This window comes from Bacillus rossius, chromosome 1 (assembly GCF_032445375.1).
Source record: "Bacillus rossius redtenbacheri isolate Brsri chromosome 1, Brsri_v3, whole genome shotgun sequence".
NCBI lineage: Eukaryota > Metazoa > Arthropoda > Insecta > Phasmatodea > Bacillidae > Bacillus > Bacillus rossius.
This window is the reverse complement of record NC_086330.1, coordinates 78,262,055-78,275,794: the sequence shown is the minus strand read 5'-3', so window position 1 is coordinate 78,275,794 and position 13,740 is coordinate 78,262,055. Positions and strand designations below refer to the sequence as shown.

The window sequence follows — 13,740 nt, the reverse complement described above, 5'->3', positions numbered from 1 at the left end:
GTTTCGGAAACAAGTGCGCCCCTTCTCTGACCAGAAACTGAAAGGATTTTCATTCTTTGGGATTAAGGGTGCTGCCAGATATTTGTTTACTTCTCCTTGGATAGTTTCTTCGTAGCTTGCAAGAGTAGACTGAGCTGCTGTTGAAGGTTTCACGTAGGCCCACAGATATGACTTCTTAATAGGCATTTCACTTGTAGCCTCTTTTGTCTCAGTTATAGTTTCAGCTACTGTGTTCAGCTTACACAGCTTACATACCTCCCTGCACAAATTTTCAACCCATATTTTTTTTAAATTTTCATCCTCAATTAGTGAATATTTGAACCGTGGATCTACCATCATAGAAAACACATTTACTTCTCAATCTTGGTACACCATGTAACGTGATCGCAAGCTAAGTAAGTTCTTGGCAAGAGTTTTTTTTTTGACGCGCGGGACAGGATAATTGCCTGAGCTGTCACTACGCGAGGAATTTGGGAAGGGTGTGAAGGGTATGAACAGGTGAGGGGGGGGGGGGGGGGGGTTGCCGCCTGCATCCGGTCGTTTACTGTGTATTATCCTATTGAAAAACATTGACATAGCATGTTAGGCTTTTGGAGTCTTTGCTGTGAGTATGCGGCCAGATGTTTTCCACATGGTCTGTACAATTTTCTTTCTCTTTGCCGTTACGTTCGGAACGAAATTACAGTGCCGACAAACCATGTTTCACCCTCTAATCTGAAAACTGTCACCTATAACGTCCCGGTTGTGTGGATTTTACAGACACGTATTTATCTTTATCAGTATGCTGACAGTTCAAATCTATTTTAAACGACCTGACGACATTCTTCTACATAAAATACGTTAGTTATCGCTCCGAATTACTGTGTTCAAACGGGCTTTACGTGGCCAGATGTAGTGATCCCGCTCAGCCTTTTTCGTAAATGACTGAATATTCGTTTTTTCGAAGTGTTAGTATTCGAAATCGAATCGAATACGAATAATAAACTATTCATTTTGATATTCGAAAATTCGAATATTCGCACAGGCCTAGTTATAATATCTAAATATGTCTTATGTTCCTTTATAAATTACCAAAGTTAGACACCAATGATATAATTATGATATCTGTTCAATCAAGTACATGAAACCTTTAATCATATAAGTGACAGATTAAATCAATATTACAAATTATAACAACTATTGTGTCCTCCCCTTGTTACATTCCAGGTTGGCCCAGCAATACAGCCCAGAAAAATAACAAAGACATTTTAAAACTTACTGTTGTAGATACTTAAAGATCTTTTTTGAGTTACTGAGTGATTTGCTATTTTTATTTAAAAAAAAAAAAAAAAAAAAAAAAAAAAACACTTGAACGTGTACACAATACCAACCACAGTACAGTCCTCTGATCAAAGTTTGTTGACTGTAAAAGTTTTTATACTGTTCAAATTATTTTGTGATAAATAAAAGAAATTACAATACATACCAACACACTTCGAGTTGGACTTCATTGCTTTCTGTTTCTCGATATTAAAAAAAAACTGAGTCCCTGGGTTAAATTAACTCAACCAGATACGTCCTCCCGGGGAAACCTTTCTCGGATGGGTGACGACGGTCAACCTGGTCTGATGCTGACACTTGTAGTCAAATTTTAATTTAATAGTCCAAAACAATATAAAAAAAGGTTACATTTTCCTGGCTCTGACCAGCAGGCATGAAGAGAGCTATTCGTTGATTTATTTCATTTTTTCTGGCGAGTTGCCGACGACACGGCTGCACGTAGCGACAATCGAGCAACAACTAACTTGCACCACGCTGTTACCTTACTTTTACAAAGCTAGAAACAAAGGGAGGCAACCCCGTGGGCCATCTGACCAATCACAACATAGAATCCAGTACCTGGCCATATAGGAAAAAATACTGAAAAAAAAAAGTTTTTCTCTAAAAGTCTGGGAAGACACATCACACCACCTCAAGGCTCACTGATTGGCTGGCGAGACAGCGTCCAGTGAATTTTCCAGTCTATTTCTGCACAGTCATGCATCCATGTGCTCTGTTTTTCCAACAACACACAAACTTGAGGCATGAAAAATAACTTGCCAGCAACAGTGTGTTGCACTCGTGTCTTCCTTTCTTTTGAACCTTTCTAGAATGTCTTTCTACCCAGAATATGCTTTAAAATTTGACAAAACGTAATAATACACATGATAATTTTAAGTGATTAAGTAAATTACAATGAAACAAATAATAATAAACATACTACATTCAGTTTTATATAAAACCTAACCCAAATGAATAATAATAACTATTAAAGCACAAATAAAATACTTGAAATGCCAATGTATAATAATTAGAAACTTGAGTACAAAATAATTATGAAACATTCAAAAAACATCAACATTAAACATTCTTAGTCAAAGTGTTATTGGTAGTAGGGGGCAGTAATCCTGCAATGTTACATCCTGCTGGTCAAATCTCCTTTGACCCGCAGTGGAGCACAGCTTTGTCACTCTCTGTCAGGAGTTGCGCGTACATAAAACAAGTTGCTAAACTTGCGAACTAAGTACATACAGTTTCAAAATATGATTTCAAAACACCGCAACTCCCCTCAACAGCCCTAAATACAAAGATTGGCATAACCAGGAGAAAATGTACACTAAACTTTTACCAATTATAAAACCCATTTTAATTTCTGTTATATAGAGCTTAGGTTTATTTGAAATAACGCACAATATCATACAAATCCCTAAACTCCAAATAGTTGCTACCGTAAGCCATACACACATCAATAACGTCATTAATAAGGCCATTAAAATGATGCTTGATAATAGTTTCCTAAAATACAAATCTCTAAAATACAAGTCTATATTACAATACTTTCTTTCATTCTAAAAGGCAAAAAAGGCGGCAGCTCAAGGAAAAAATACCAAAATTAACATAAATAAATTAATCATCTATTAAATTGATACCGTAAACATAGACCTAACTTTTATCAGTAAAATCATTTAAATATTCAAACTATATAGCCTCCCTAGCAAATCACTAAAGTCTGGTAAAGTTATATTTCTTTGCTACCAAATATTTTTTTTTAAATTTGTAAACTAGTGAAACTTCAGTGAGCTTAATGTATTTACAAACTTTTAAACGTGCAGAAAATCGTAGCTAAAAGTTCTCTAATCAAAAGGAGCTTATGCAGGCAGCAAGATGGCACAAGTTATAAATCAATTGCTTAAAATTGCACAGCAATTTTAAATTAAAATGTGGACGTAATTATCTTTATAGGTTTCGCCTTCTTGGCCATGAATTTAAATGTGGCAAAGTTTGACATCCCACTGGATTCACTGCTGTCCATCGGCTCTGGGGTAAAGTTGAGGCAAGGAGAAATGTAAAATTAAAATATTGTAACTTACAGTTTCTCTTATAAAACACGTCAAATGCATATGTCCCGCATGCATTACCAAGCTGTTGAAAGGCAATGAAAATACCATAACCGTCCACGCTATCGCCATGGCTGTAGACGTCACCGCATACTCCTTGCGCAGCTGTTACTCAATTTGCCCGCGATACTTGCTCACGCGCGTAGGCCTTGTCACCTGCATGTTCACTGCTCCCTGGCCCGAATTCATCTCCCTCGCCGTTTCAAACAGACACCTCGTCCGCGTCACACTCAAATTTTTTTTTATTCTTCAACCACACTATCATCGATTCTGGCCTCTGTTGCACTATCTAACAACAGTCCGAAAGTAGTGCAGCACTATCGGTGTTCTCCCAAGGTTACACTAAATACTTTCTCATGTGCTCACCACAGCAGTTCAATTGATCACAGTTAACAAACCAAATAATTTCAATATCTACAAACTTATGATGGTTGACATCTTCACCTTCAGGAACCTGTAAAATATTAGCAAGTTAGTGCAAGAAAACTGTTGAATTAAAATATAAGCTAAATGTAAAATTAAGTATTCATTACCATGAAACTGAAGGTGTCAAGCAAATGGATAATTTTTGATACTGCAAATAACAATACATAAAAGACTTTATTCTTAAACTAAAACATGGTAAGTACGAGGTTTTTACAATATAAATACCTGTAAAATATTTTGTCCACAATTATCATTTCACTTGGAAACCAAAGTTTTCCACTATATTGCAGAATATTGTAATCTGGAACTGATGTTGGTCATCATGATATCATACATGTAGTCAACTGAGGTGTTAGCCTCTATAGTCCAGGAAAGATATGAAAAAAACATGGACAAATTGCAAGAAAAGGTTTTTTTACATCAAAATTCGCAGAAAAATTGGTAGAATAACATATCCAAAATCCATCGAAATCCACTTTCTTTTGGTAACTTTTTTCCAGGTTTTGTCCCAGAAAAATGTGGGAAAAAAAACTCGCAAACGGTACATCTGACGACAACACCTGTAGAGACAAAAATTAAAGAACATTAACTTTGCCATAACATATCCAAAGTTCAAGAAAATCCGCTTATAACTTCTGCTTCGTTTTCCGGGATTAGTCCCGGAAAAAATATTAAAAATTAAATAAATGGAAAATTGTGCACTTTACAGCATAATGGTTTAGAAAAAAGATAAAGTAAACAATTTTTTTCATAATATATTAGAATTTACACAGATCAACATTTAATTGTTTTTTTTTGTTTTCCAGGAAATGTCCTGGAAAAAAGTTATCAAAAAAAAAACGGTAAACGTGCACCGTACTTCAAAATAAATCTTAAATTAAGGGCAAAAAAATTGCATTATATAATTGACCTTTATCAAAATTTGCTTATAATTTATGTACTATTATCCTGGTTCCCATTCCCTTGTACTGAGTGATTTTATGTATCCATGTGATGAAATTTGTAGTAATATTCTTTTCTGCCATGCATTCATGGGATGTGACGCAACATCACACATCTATGGTATAGGAAAGGGGAAAATATTGGATCTGATCCAGAATGACAGTGCCTTCAGGCAACTTGCGAAAGTATTTTCAGATATTATTCCTAGTGTGTCAAAAGAAGACATTGTAAAATCGGGAGAACAGCTGCTAGTACGCCTGTACAATGGGTTGAGAAGTGACACACTCGACACTTTGCGTTTTAAAGTGTTAAGTGAGAAAGCAGCTACTAGTTCCAAATGTGTACAACCGGAACAGTTACCTCCAACTAGTGCTTCAGCTCGTTTCCATTTCTTAAGGGTTTTCTATCAGATACAAGAATGGAAGGGAATTAAGATGAATCCAGAAGAATGGGGATGGAGAAAATGTGGCCACCTTCTCTTGCAAAATTTCGACAGACAAGCCAACAGCTCCGGAATGCCTTTTGAAGGTAATCAGGTGCACTTGCAAGGAAGATGGTTGTGGTGCATCCAACTGCAGTTGTAGGAAACACGGCATAGCACATTCTTCGGCTTGTGGAAACTGTCATGGATCAACCTGTAAAAACCGGCGTGAATTACCTCCCGAGGACTGCAATTACTGTGACGGCTTTTAAGGTAGGGTGTTCTACATATCCATGCATGTTTATGCAGTATTGTGTGTTGCAGAGTGCATCCCAATGTGTGTATATTTTTCTATTTCTTCTCGAAACAGGTCACTGGAAATTTTGTGTAAATTTAATTGTATGGTATGTTTTATGAGAATGGACGTGTCAAATTTTTCTTTCAAACGAGAGTCTGATTTTTTTTTTCTGGAAAATAATTTTGGTAGATTTCAAAAACGTTTTAACACATCACTAACTGAAAAAGGAATATAATTTAAGTAACTTTAAAATATATTATGGAAAATGAAAATGATCTGACATAATTTGACATTGGATACAATGCTTTCTGTTATTTAGCCTCTACATATTCAATACTTTTTCCGTGGCCGATCACAAAATAAAATCTATTTACCAGATTTCAGTGAATTTAGGATCTAGTATAGGAAATCTTGTGTGCTTCTGTTTGTCCCACCGAAACTTTTTCAATACGATGTTCCGTTTTCGTTTTATTGAATTTTTAAAGATTTTCCAGGACAATCACAAAAAAAAAAAACTATGCATATGTAAATATATACGTATTTATATATATGAGCAGATTTTGGTGAATTGAAGTTATATTTAATACAAAAAAAAGTCTTTAATTTTAGTCACGACTTTCTTTGACGTACAATACGTTTTCGTTTTGTCTTTTTTTTCAGGAAATTTTCTGGAAAACCAAAAACCTATTTTGTGTTAATTTTTGTGAATTTGAAATATATTATGAAAATCGTTGTGTACTTTAACTTTGTCCTGAAACATTTTGCTGTAAAATGCGCCATTTTCAATTTATTTCAATATTTTAGGTTTTCCGGGACAAATTCCAGAAAACAAAATAGTAGTTTTTAGTGGATTTTTGTACATTTTTGATATGTATGGTTAATTTGGCTCTTTAATTTTAGTGTCTATACCTTTCTTCTTAGAATGCACCGTTTTCCAGTTATTAATTTATTCCGCATTTTTCCGGGACAAATCCCGGAAAAAACGTTACCAAAATAAAGTTGATTTTCGTGGATTTTGGATATGTTGTTCTACGAATTTTTCTGCAAATTTTGATATAATAAAACCTTTTCTTGCAATTTGTTCATAAATTGACCCCTTTTTCTCATAAAATGCCTGGACTACTATCGATGCGTAGATATACGCACAATCTTCTAACTGCTGAATTTGAGTTCTCTGATCTCGATCAATACATTGACTTCTCTTGAAATGTCTATGCGTCTTGACGAAAAGTTTCTGGTTCGAAATGTTGACACAAACTTCTGGTCACCGATGAGAAGTCTAGTTGAAGTTCAAATAAAATAGGCTTTTAAAACAAACTGTCCTTTCCAATAAACAATTGAAATAGTACTATACAATCAATATTTCATTTAACACACTTGGGTGGCTTGTTGTAAATTTGTATCAATGTAGCTGAATAATTTTATCTTCACCATGTTGAACTAGCTGCAATTTCATTAATTCTTGTTAAGTTAATATATTATTAACTTTTCTTTGTAGAAAAGGTTTTAAAACACCAAATCATGTAATAAAATTAAATCAAGCCGTAAAATATTCAGCTTTACTACGACTGCTGGTACTACATCCAACTATGTATATATCCAAAATCTAAAACATTCTGAACCAAAGGTTCCAAAGAACAAACTTATTTGTGTGATAAAACAGCATTTGTTTTCCAAAAAGCTATTCTTTACCTAGCTTAAAAGCAGAAAAAAAAATTTGAAAGCTGTTGATTACTGAGTTTTTAGTATTTAATTCTGCAGCTCCATAGATAAATTTATAATGTTTCTGATTAAGATGATAACACTTGAATTAAATTGAACATTTCCTTTCAATATGCTTAAATAGCAGAGAAAATCATAAATTAATTCCAGTAAAATACAGTACAGTGTTAAAAATATTGTATGTTATGTGCAAGAAATTTCTATGTGTGGTGGTTTGAATCAATCAATACTCTTACAACATGACTCACATGGTAGACAGTGCAGCGGTCAAGGACACTTGGCAGTGCTTTGGCTATTTTTAGAACACTACTCCATATCAATTTCTTCTCCCACCCAAGTGTTTGGACTATCCAGGTTTATGGACTATCTGTTTCGGACTAACAAAGTTCCCTGATTCATATTGAAATTTGATTTCAACTAAAAAAATTGATATCCATACAGGCCTAATTGTGTCACTGTTTTTTTTTGTAATATTATTTAAATGTTCAGAAAAAGTCAGAAATTTTTTCTTCATTTTTCTTTGAGCACCATGCATTGAGGTTTGGAGCCATTTATGTATGTTAAAAAAATACCTAAAATAATGTGGATATATCACGTAAATTACTCGCAGATGAGAAGACTTCTTTCTGTTGTGTGCCCAGGACCAGGCTAATTTCTTGCCTCCCTCTGTGGACCCCAAAAGCGTGCTGCCGATGCTGGAGTTCTTCACCAGCCATGAAGACTACAAGAGCATAGTCGAGCGACTCATGTTCTGCGAGCTGTGGGAGCTGGTCAGTGATGAGTGCAAGGAGAAGTAAGTCCCCTGCAAGTCCTCTCATTCCCTTTTTAATAATTTGATCTTTCCCAAGTACGTCACCTTACGGTGTTTTATGCTGGTACATGTTTATGATTCACTTTCTCTGTGTGAGGTATGACTTATTTCTTACCTAATACGTTGTACTTATTCAACAGTACAGAGTATAGTTTTTTTTATTTGTGTACGGTTTTCACCGCCTAACTGTGTGCGGTATTTGTTCATGTATATGTTGGTACTCTTGGCCGGCGTTTATTTTCGTGCGTTACCGTGGCAACTATGAAAATAAACAGTCACCTCTGCTAGGACGCCCGGATACAACAATTAGCATTTTGAAAGTTATGATTTGATTGGCTAATATGGAAGTGACGCTATTTTTCTGGACTGCGTTTGGCCGATTCAGAGAAAGGAACAAACAGTGAGTTAAGGCCTATCGACGATGGCGTCACCAGACGCATTTGTGGGCGGCAAAATAATGTGATTTTTGTCGTTTTATGGCCTTCTACGTCTTGTAGAAATGTGTGCGACGACGGAGACTGAGTAGGCGTACGTCTGGATGTAATAATTTTCATTCGTGAAATATATTTTACAAAGTATTCACGATATTTGCCAGACGTCACGAAGGCTAAGGCTTCTATTCAGGTATGGCTACATCCTAAGTTTGAAGTGACACTATACTGTTTTCTGTCTATTAAAGACATATTTTGCCTCCAAATACGTAGTGAAATTTGAAAATTATTACTGAACTAAAGGTTAATCAAGATTTTTGTGGGTTTCAAGTTGCAAATCTTAATAATTCCGTCTACACAACTACCAAGATCAGTAGTCCCGAGTTGTGGAATTTCTGACTCTAACAACTGAGTGAACTGGAAAAATTACCCTGAGAGTTAAACTTAATTTTGTATAGCAAAAGTTTTGCATGATTTAATATTTGTACGAAAAACTTTTGACTAAAGTGTGTGCATCTTATTGGCTACGTGGAAGCTAGCTATTTATATTTGTTTTAAATATTATTGGAGTGGTTATGGAAACTTACTAAATAATAAAATAATACTTTTTTTTTTTTTGTTTGGAGAAACCCATGATTAATAGTTTTGTTTTCATTGTAGCTAGTGTTAATTTCATGTCAGAATATTTGAGCACAAATTTTTTTTTGTTGTTTTTACGATTATGTTTGTTGATTCTATAAAAGTTGTACCTAACATGGCTGCTTTACAAAAATGCTGCCAACAATGTGGAGCACGCACAACGTCATTTGAATTTGAGTAAATTTCTTTACTGCTCAGATAGTGAGGGGCACTAAAACACTGACTTTTGGCCTTATGTTATCACCAGTTCCAGTGAAGTGTCACTTCTGCTACTTCTGTCATCATCCAGATAGCAAACATCACTGCCATTGACTTCACCACCTTCACGTGGAGTGAGGTGGCACGGTCATAAGACTCTGGAATCACATTCCAGAGGATGTTTGTTCCAATCTCGGTCTGGCAATACTGATTGTGGTTTTCCATGGTTACCAAAATCACTGCAGGCAACTGTTCGGATGGTTCTTCACGTCAGACCGTGGCCAATTCCTGTCCCAGTATGCCTTGTCTGTGTGATGAGTTACTACAACTAATGACCTCATATTGGACGAGACGTAGTGCGTTGGACGTTGCCTTTGAGATGCTGGGTGCCTCAGCTCTCTCCCTCCTGCCTTGTGTCTCAGCTCCACCCTCCTCACTCCAGCCCTTCTTCAGGCAGCAGTCTGTCTTGTTACAACTGCGGACTGTTTCGTTGTATGTGTTGGCGTGTTGGCATGTCGCTCTCTTTAATGGGTTTGTTTGGTTTCTTACAGGCAGTCGTTCTGCTTCATCATCATAAATGATGTTACAGATGTCGTGGAACCAGGTATTCATCTCATGGATATATACTGCTACAGTAAGTTAACCGAAGTCTTCATGTATTTTGATTTATATTTGATGATACATTTTGTTACATGTTCCAGTGGTTGTGAGAGTAATCATTCATACTTACTTTTTACGTACATGTATAATTATTTGTAGTTTTTCCACAAATTAATTTTAAATTGTTAGTTGAACTACGTAAAAAAGAGGTTGGTGATATTACACATTATTTTGGATATGGCCTTAGTTATTTAACATAGATAATATTTTGGAACATCGTCATTGTTAGGTTACGCTGGGTGTCATAGAAAAAAATCTCCGGAATGGACGACAAAGATGAATACATTACACACAAAGAACAGGCCTCCATCAGCAGATGTCAAATGTTACATGCTTGGACAGCACAGAGAATTTCAGGGAAAGAATTTAGTTAAGGAAACGAAAGCACAGCTGAGCACAATAGGTTGCAAACAAGACAAGTACAGTTTATGGAGAAAAACAATTCTTGACAACACAGGGACACTCAGGCAAAACCAGTTGCTGTTTTTACCATTGTATTTTTAACTCATATTAGTTGCTAGGTTTTTGCAGTTTTGTTTTGCAATTTTTTGTTCGCATTTGTTTCCTCAACTATTGTGACTCTTGTTTGTCAATGGATTATTTAAGCTCATTTAAATTCCCATTGAGGGGTACACTACAGATTACTGAATGCAGTAACTGATCTTGTTTCAATAAATGCCCCAATTGTTTACAGCATAAGTTATCAAACAGCCAGTACATTCTGAAACAATATTTTGTGAAATCAATGTTTTAACTTTTAAGTAAAATTATTTTCTTATGTCAGCACTTCAGATGATACCATTATATATTAGGGATGGAATGAAATCTCAAAAAGGGTTTCTATTTTACATTACGTTCTCAAGAGAACAGTGATATATATAAGGTTAAGTTGTCATAAATGTAGGTCTATCTATCATCTTTCCCTTGCAGATGAGGCAGGCGAGGATGAATAATTGTATTGGAATAAATGCACATTGTGTGTGTCAGCATTAGAGAGGTGTGTGCCGTGTTGCAGTGCTGCTGAGCGCACAGCGGCCACACGTCGCCATGCAGTTGCGCCAGGGACACCTGGTGGCTCTCGAGCTGATCCTGGAGAAGAGTGGGGACCCCTTCTCCTACTCCCAGAGCCTGTCGCAGTCTGGCAGCGGCCGTCGCTTCTGCGAGGTCATTGGCTACGTGGTGCAGGCACAGTTCCAGCCTGTCTCCGCCCGCGGCCCGCCTGACAGCCCCCTCTGTGAGTGCTTCAAATTGTATTCACTCATTGCAAGACAGTAAATATCAATCATTAATAATTTATTTTAATTTTTTTAAAAAGTATGGTCACTGAGTAGGGTTGCGATAATAGTGTGCTTTGACACTCTTGAGTGCAATACTTTCACAACCACCATGTGGCCCCACCTCTTGTCACTAGCTTAGTGTTCAGTGCAGGATACAGCTGAAACTACATTAAAAAGTACAACAACATTGTACCAGCAAAATCAATTCAGAAACCCAAATGTTTTAATGATTTTCATCGACTTGTGGCCCTATTTATTGGTTCATTTGGATATATTTTTTTGTTTTTGTTGATTATTTCATTATTTTGCAGTCAATCTAAGGAATGGAGAAAGTTGTACTGAAATAAGAAGGAATTTGGTATCTCAGTGGTGGAGAAGTAAAGGGAAGTAGGTGTCTATCTTCTCTCACTGTGCCCTGAAGGCGCATGTAGGTTGCGAGTCTGTTGTTTGATGGGTTTGTTATCTCTTGCAGGCAAGATCGTGCCCAATGCGGACCAGATCCTGAACCTGGTGGTTCGCACAGACTACCGTGACTTCGACCTGCGGCTGAAAGATGCCATGCGGCTCAGGGTTAGTTCTCAGTTAGTCTTGAGTTCAGTGTACTGACGTGGTGAATGATGGGAGAGCTCCTCCACTAGATCATGGGTTTTCCATGAGGAGGGGTTCCTGGTAGTACTGTCTCCTTTCAAGCTTTATTTGTACCTAAAAGCAATTTTTTTTTTTTAAATTTTATTACAGTCTTCCTCTATTTTGAAAAAAAAAAATATGTTGGAAAATAACACTTCACAATAAAAAATTCATCTAGAATTTTAACACTTTTGAATGAACATTAATTCACAATTATAGCTGGTGATAACCAAGAATATTGCTAAGGTTATGATGATGCTATAAAGGCAGTCCATGATGTACCAGATAAATAAATCACTAAGCAGTTTTCAAGCACGTGTGCATGCACACGCACACACATATGCACACGTGCATACACACACATTTACATTAATGCACATGCACACACACACAAATTAACACACACACACACACACACACACTTACATTTTACAAGGAGCATTGACCAAGGTGTAGCAACTAAGCAGAGTGTAGCTGAACACAGCCTGCTGCCTGGTATCTGAATTTTTTTTTCTTTCCTGCCAGCCCCTGTGCTACATCCGACCGATGCTGCGAGCGTTCCGTGCCGTTCGAGAGCTGAAGCACTCCTCGCTGTGCAACCTTATCCTGAACCCCAGGAAGGAGCACTTCCGGCGCCCACCCATCACCGAAAAGCTTTACTTGCCGGTGAGTGGCCCTGACTCTGTCGTTGATTACTGTTTAACCAGCTGTGTCAGCCCGCTAGGTATTGGTATGGTTGAAAATTATGGTAATGATAGTAAGTTTGAGACTGCACATATATTTCCAGCTTTAGTAACCACTAGGTTTGAGTTCCAACAATGTTCTCTGAATTTTTCTGACTTTGATTTGTAAGCTTAAAATGTGCAAGATTCTTTATAGTTTGTACCCTATTTGTCCAAATAGAATCCGAGGCTTTTATTCACCAACTAGCAAAACAACTGTGTTTTAATTTCCACTGTGTATTAATTGTGTTTATTAAGTATTTATTATCATACTTTTTCAAAATAGTTATAACATTTTTAAATTTTAACTCCCAGAAATTGTGGTAGCATGACTATATTCTAAATTGGTAACAATCAGGTTTGTAAAAAAAATAAAAAATACAGTAAAACCTTTTTGTTGCGACCCCATTTATTGCGACCACCTCTCTATTACAACCCGATTTCGAGGAACCGTGAAAAAATTGCCGAAAATCCGAAGAAAATCGGACAGAAAATAAGTTTTTTGTGGTGAGGAGCATGTTACTGCATTTCTCTTGCCGAGTGCTGTACTGCCGTAGGCAGCGCATATCTAAAAATAGATACCACTTCCAGGGTTCCCAACGACCGGGAAAACAGGAAAATTGAAATGGGTCAAAAACACAGTGTGTGTGTATATATATATTTATATACAGCGAAATCCTTTATGTATTCGTAAAATCACTGCTTTGTTAAATCTGGGGTTCGTGACGTCAAGGTTCTAGTGTATTTAACTACGGCAAGCAGAAAACGTACATGTAAACTAACCAGTAAAAATAAACTGTCTTTTGATATATTTTCTTTAGAGGTGGCCTGTAGGGTAACAGACTTGTCATGAAGTTTGAAGTGGGTTTAAAGCAAAGCGGTCTAGCATTGTGAGTGACAGCATCCTGCCATTGTACGGCTGGTTTCTTAGCGAGTAGCGGTTTGGGAAGGGGGGGGGGGGGGTTGAAATCAACTGAAAATTTCGGAAAACATCTATTACGATCCCCCCTCTATTACGACCCTATTCCTGGGAACCGTGAGGGGTAGTTTCAGAGAGGTTTGACTGTATATATAATTTTTTTATTGCTGTCCATTAGAAATATCCTTAAAGACATAATCAATTTAACAGTTACAAGACTGAATGTATAGC

The 13,740-nt window shown here is 36.6% G+C and overlaps 1 protein-coding gene across 10 annotated transcripts in view; it reads left to right on the top strand.

Annotated features, from left to right (window-relative positions):
* LOC134538168 (uncharacterized) overlaps positions 1-13,740 on the top strand; it is a 129,353-nt gene that overhangs the window by 15,622 nt on the left and 99,991 nt on the right. For all 10 annotated transcript variants that reach the window (XM_063379273.1, XM_063379232.1, XM_063379300.1 and 7 more), the window contains 5 exons: positions 7,867-8,018; positions 9,856-9,938; positions 10,980-11,198; positions 11,714-11,811; positions 12,394-12,534. In XM_063379273.1, the coding sequence (XP_063235343.1) occupies positions 7,867-8,018; positions 9,856-9,938; positions 10,980-11,198; positions 11,714-11,811; positions 12,394-12,534 (693 nt within the window). The remainder of the gene's footprint in view (positions 1-7,866; positions 8,019-9,855; positions 9,939-10,979; positions 11,199-11,713; positions 11,812-12,393; positions 12,535-13,740) is intronic.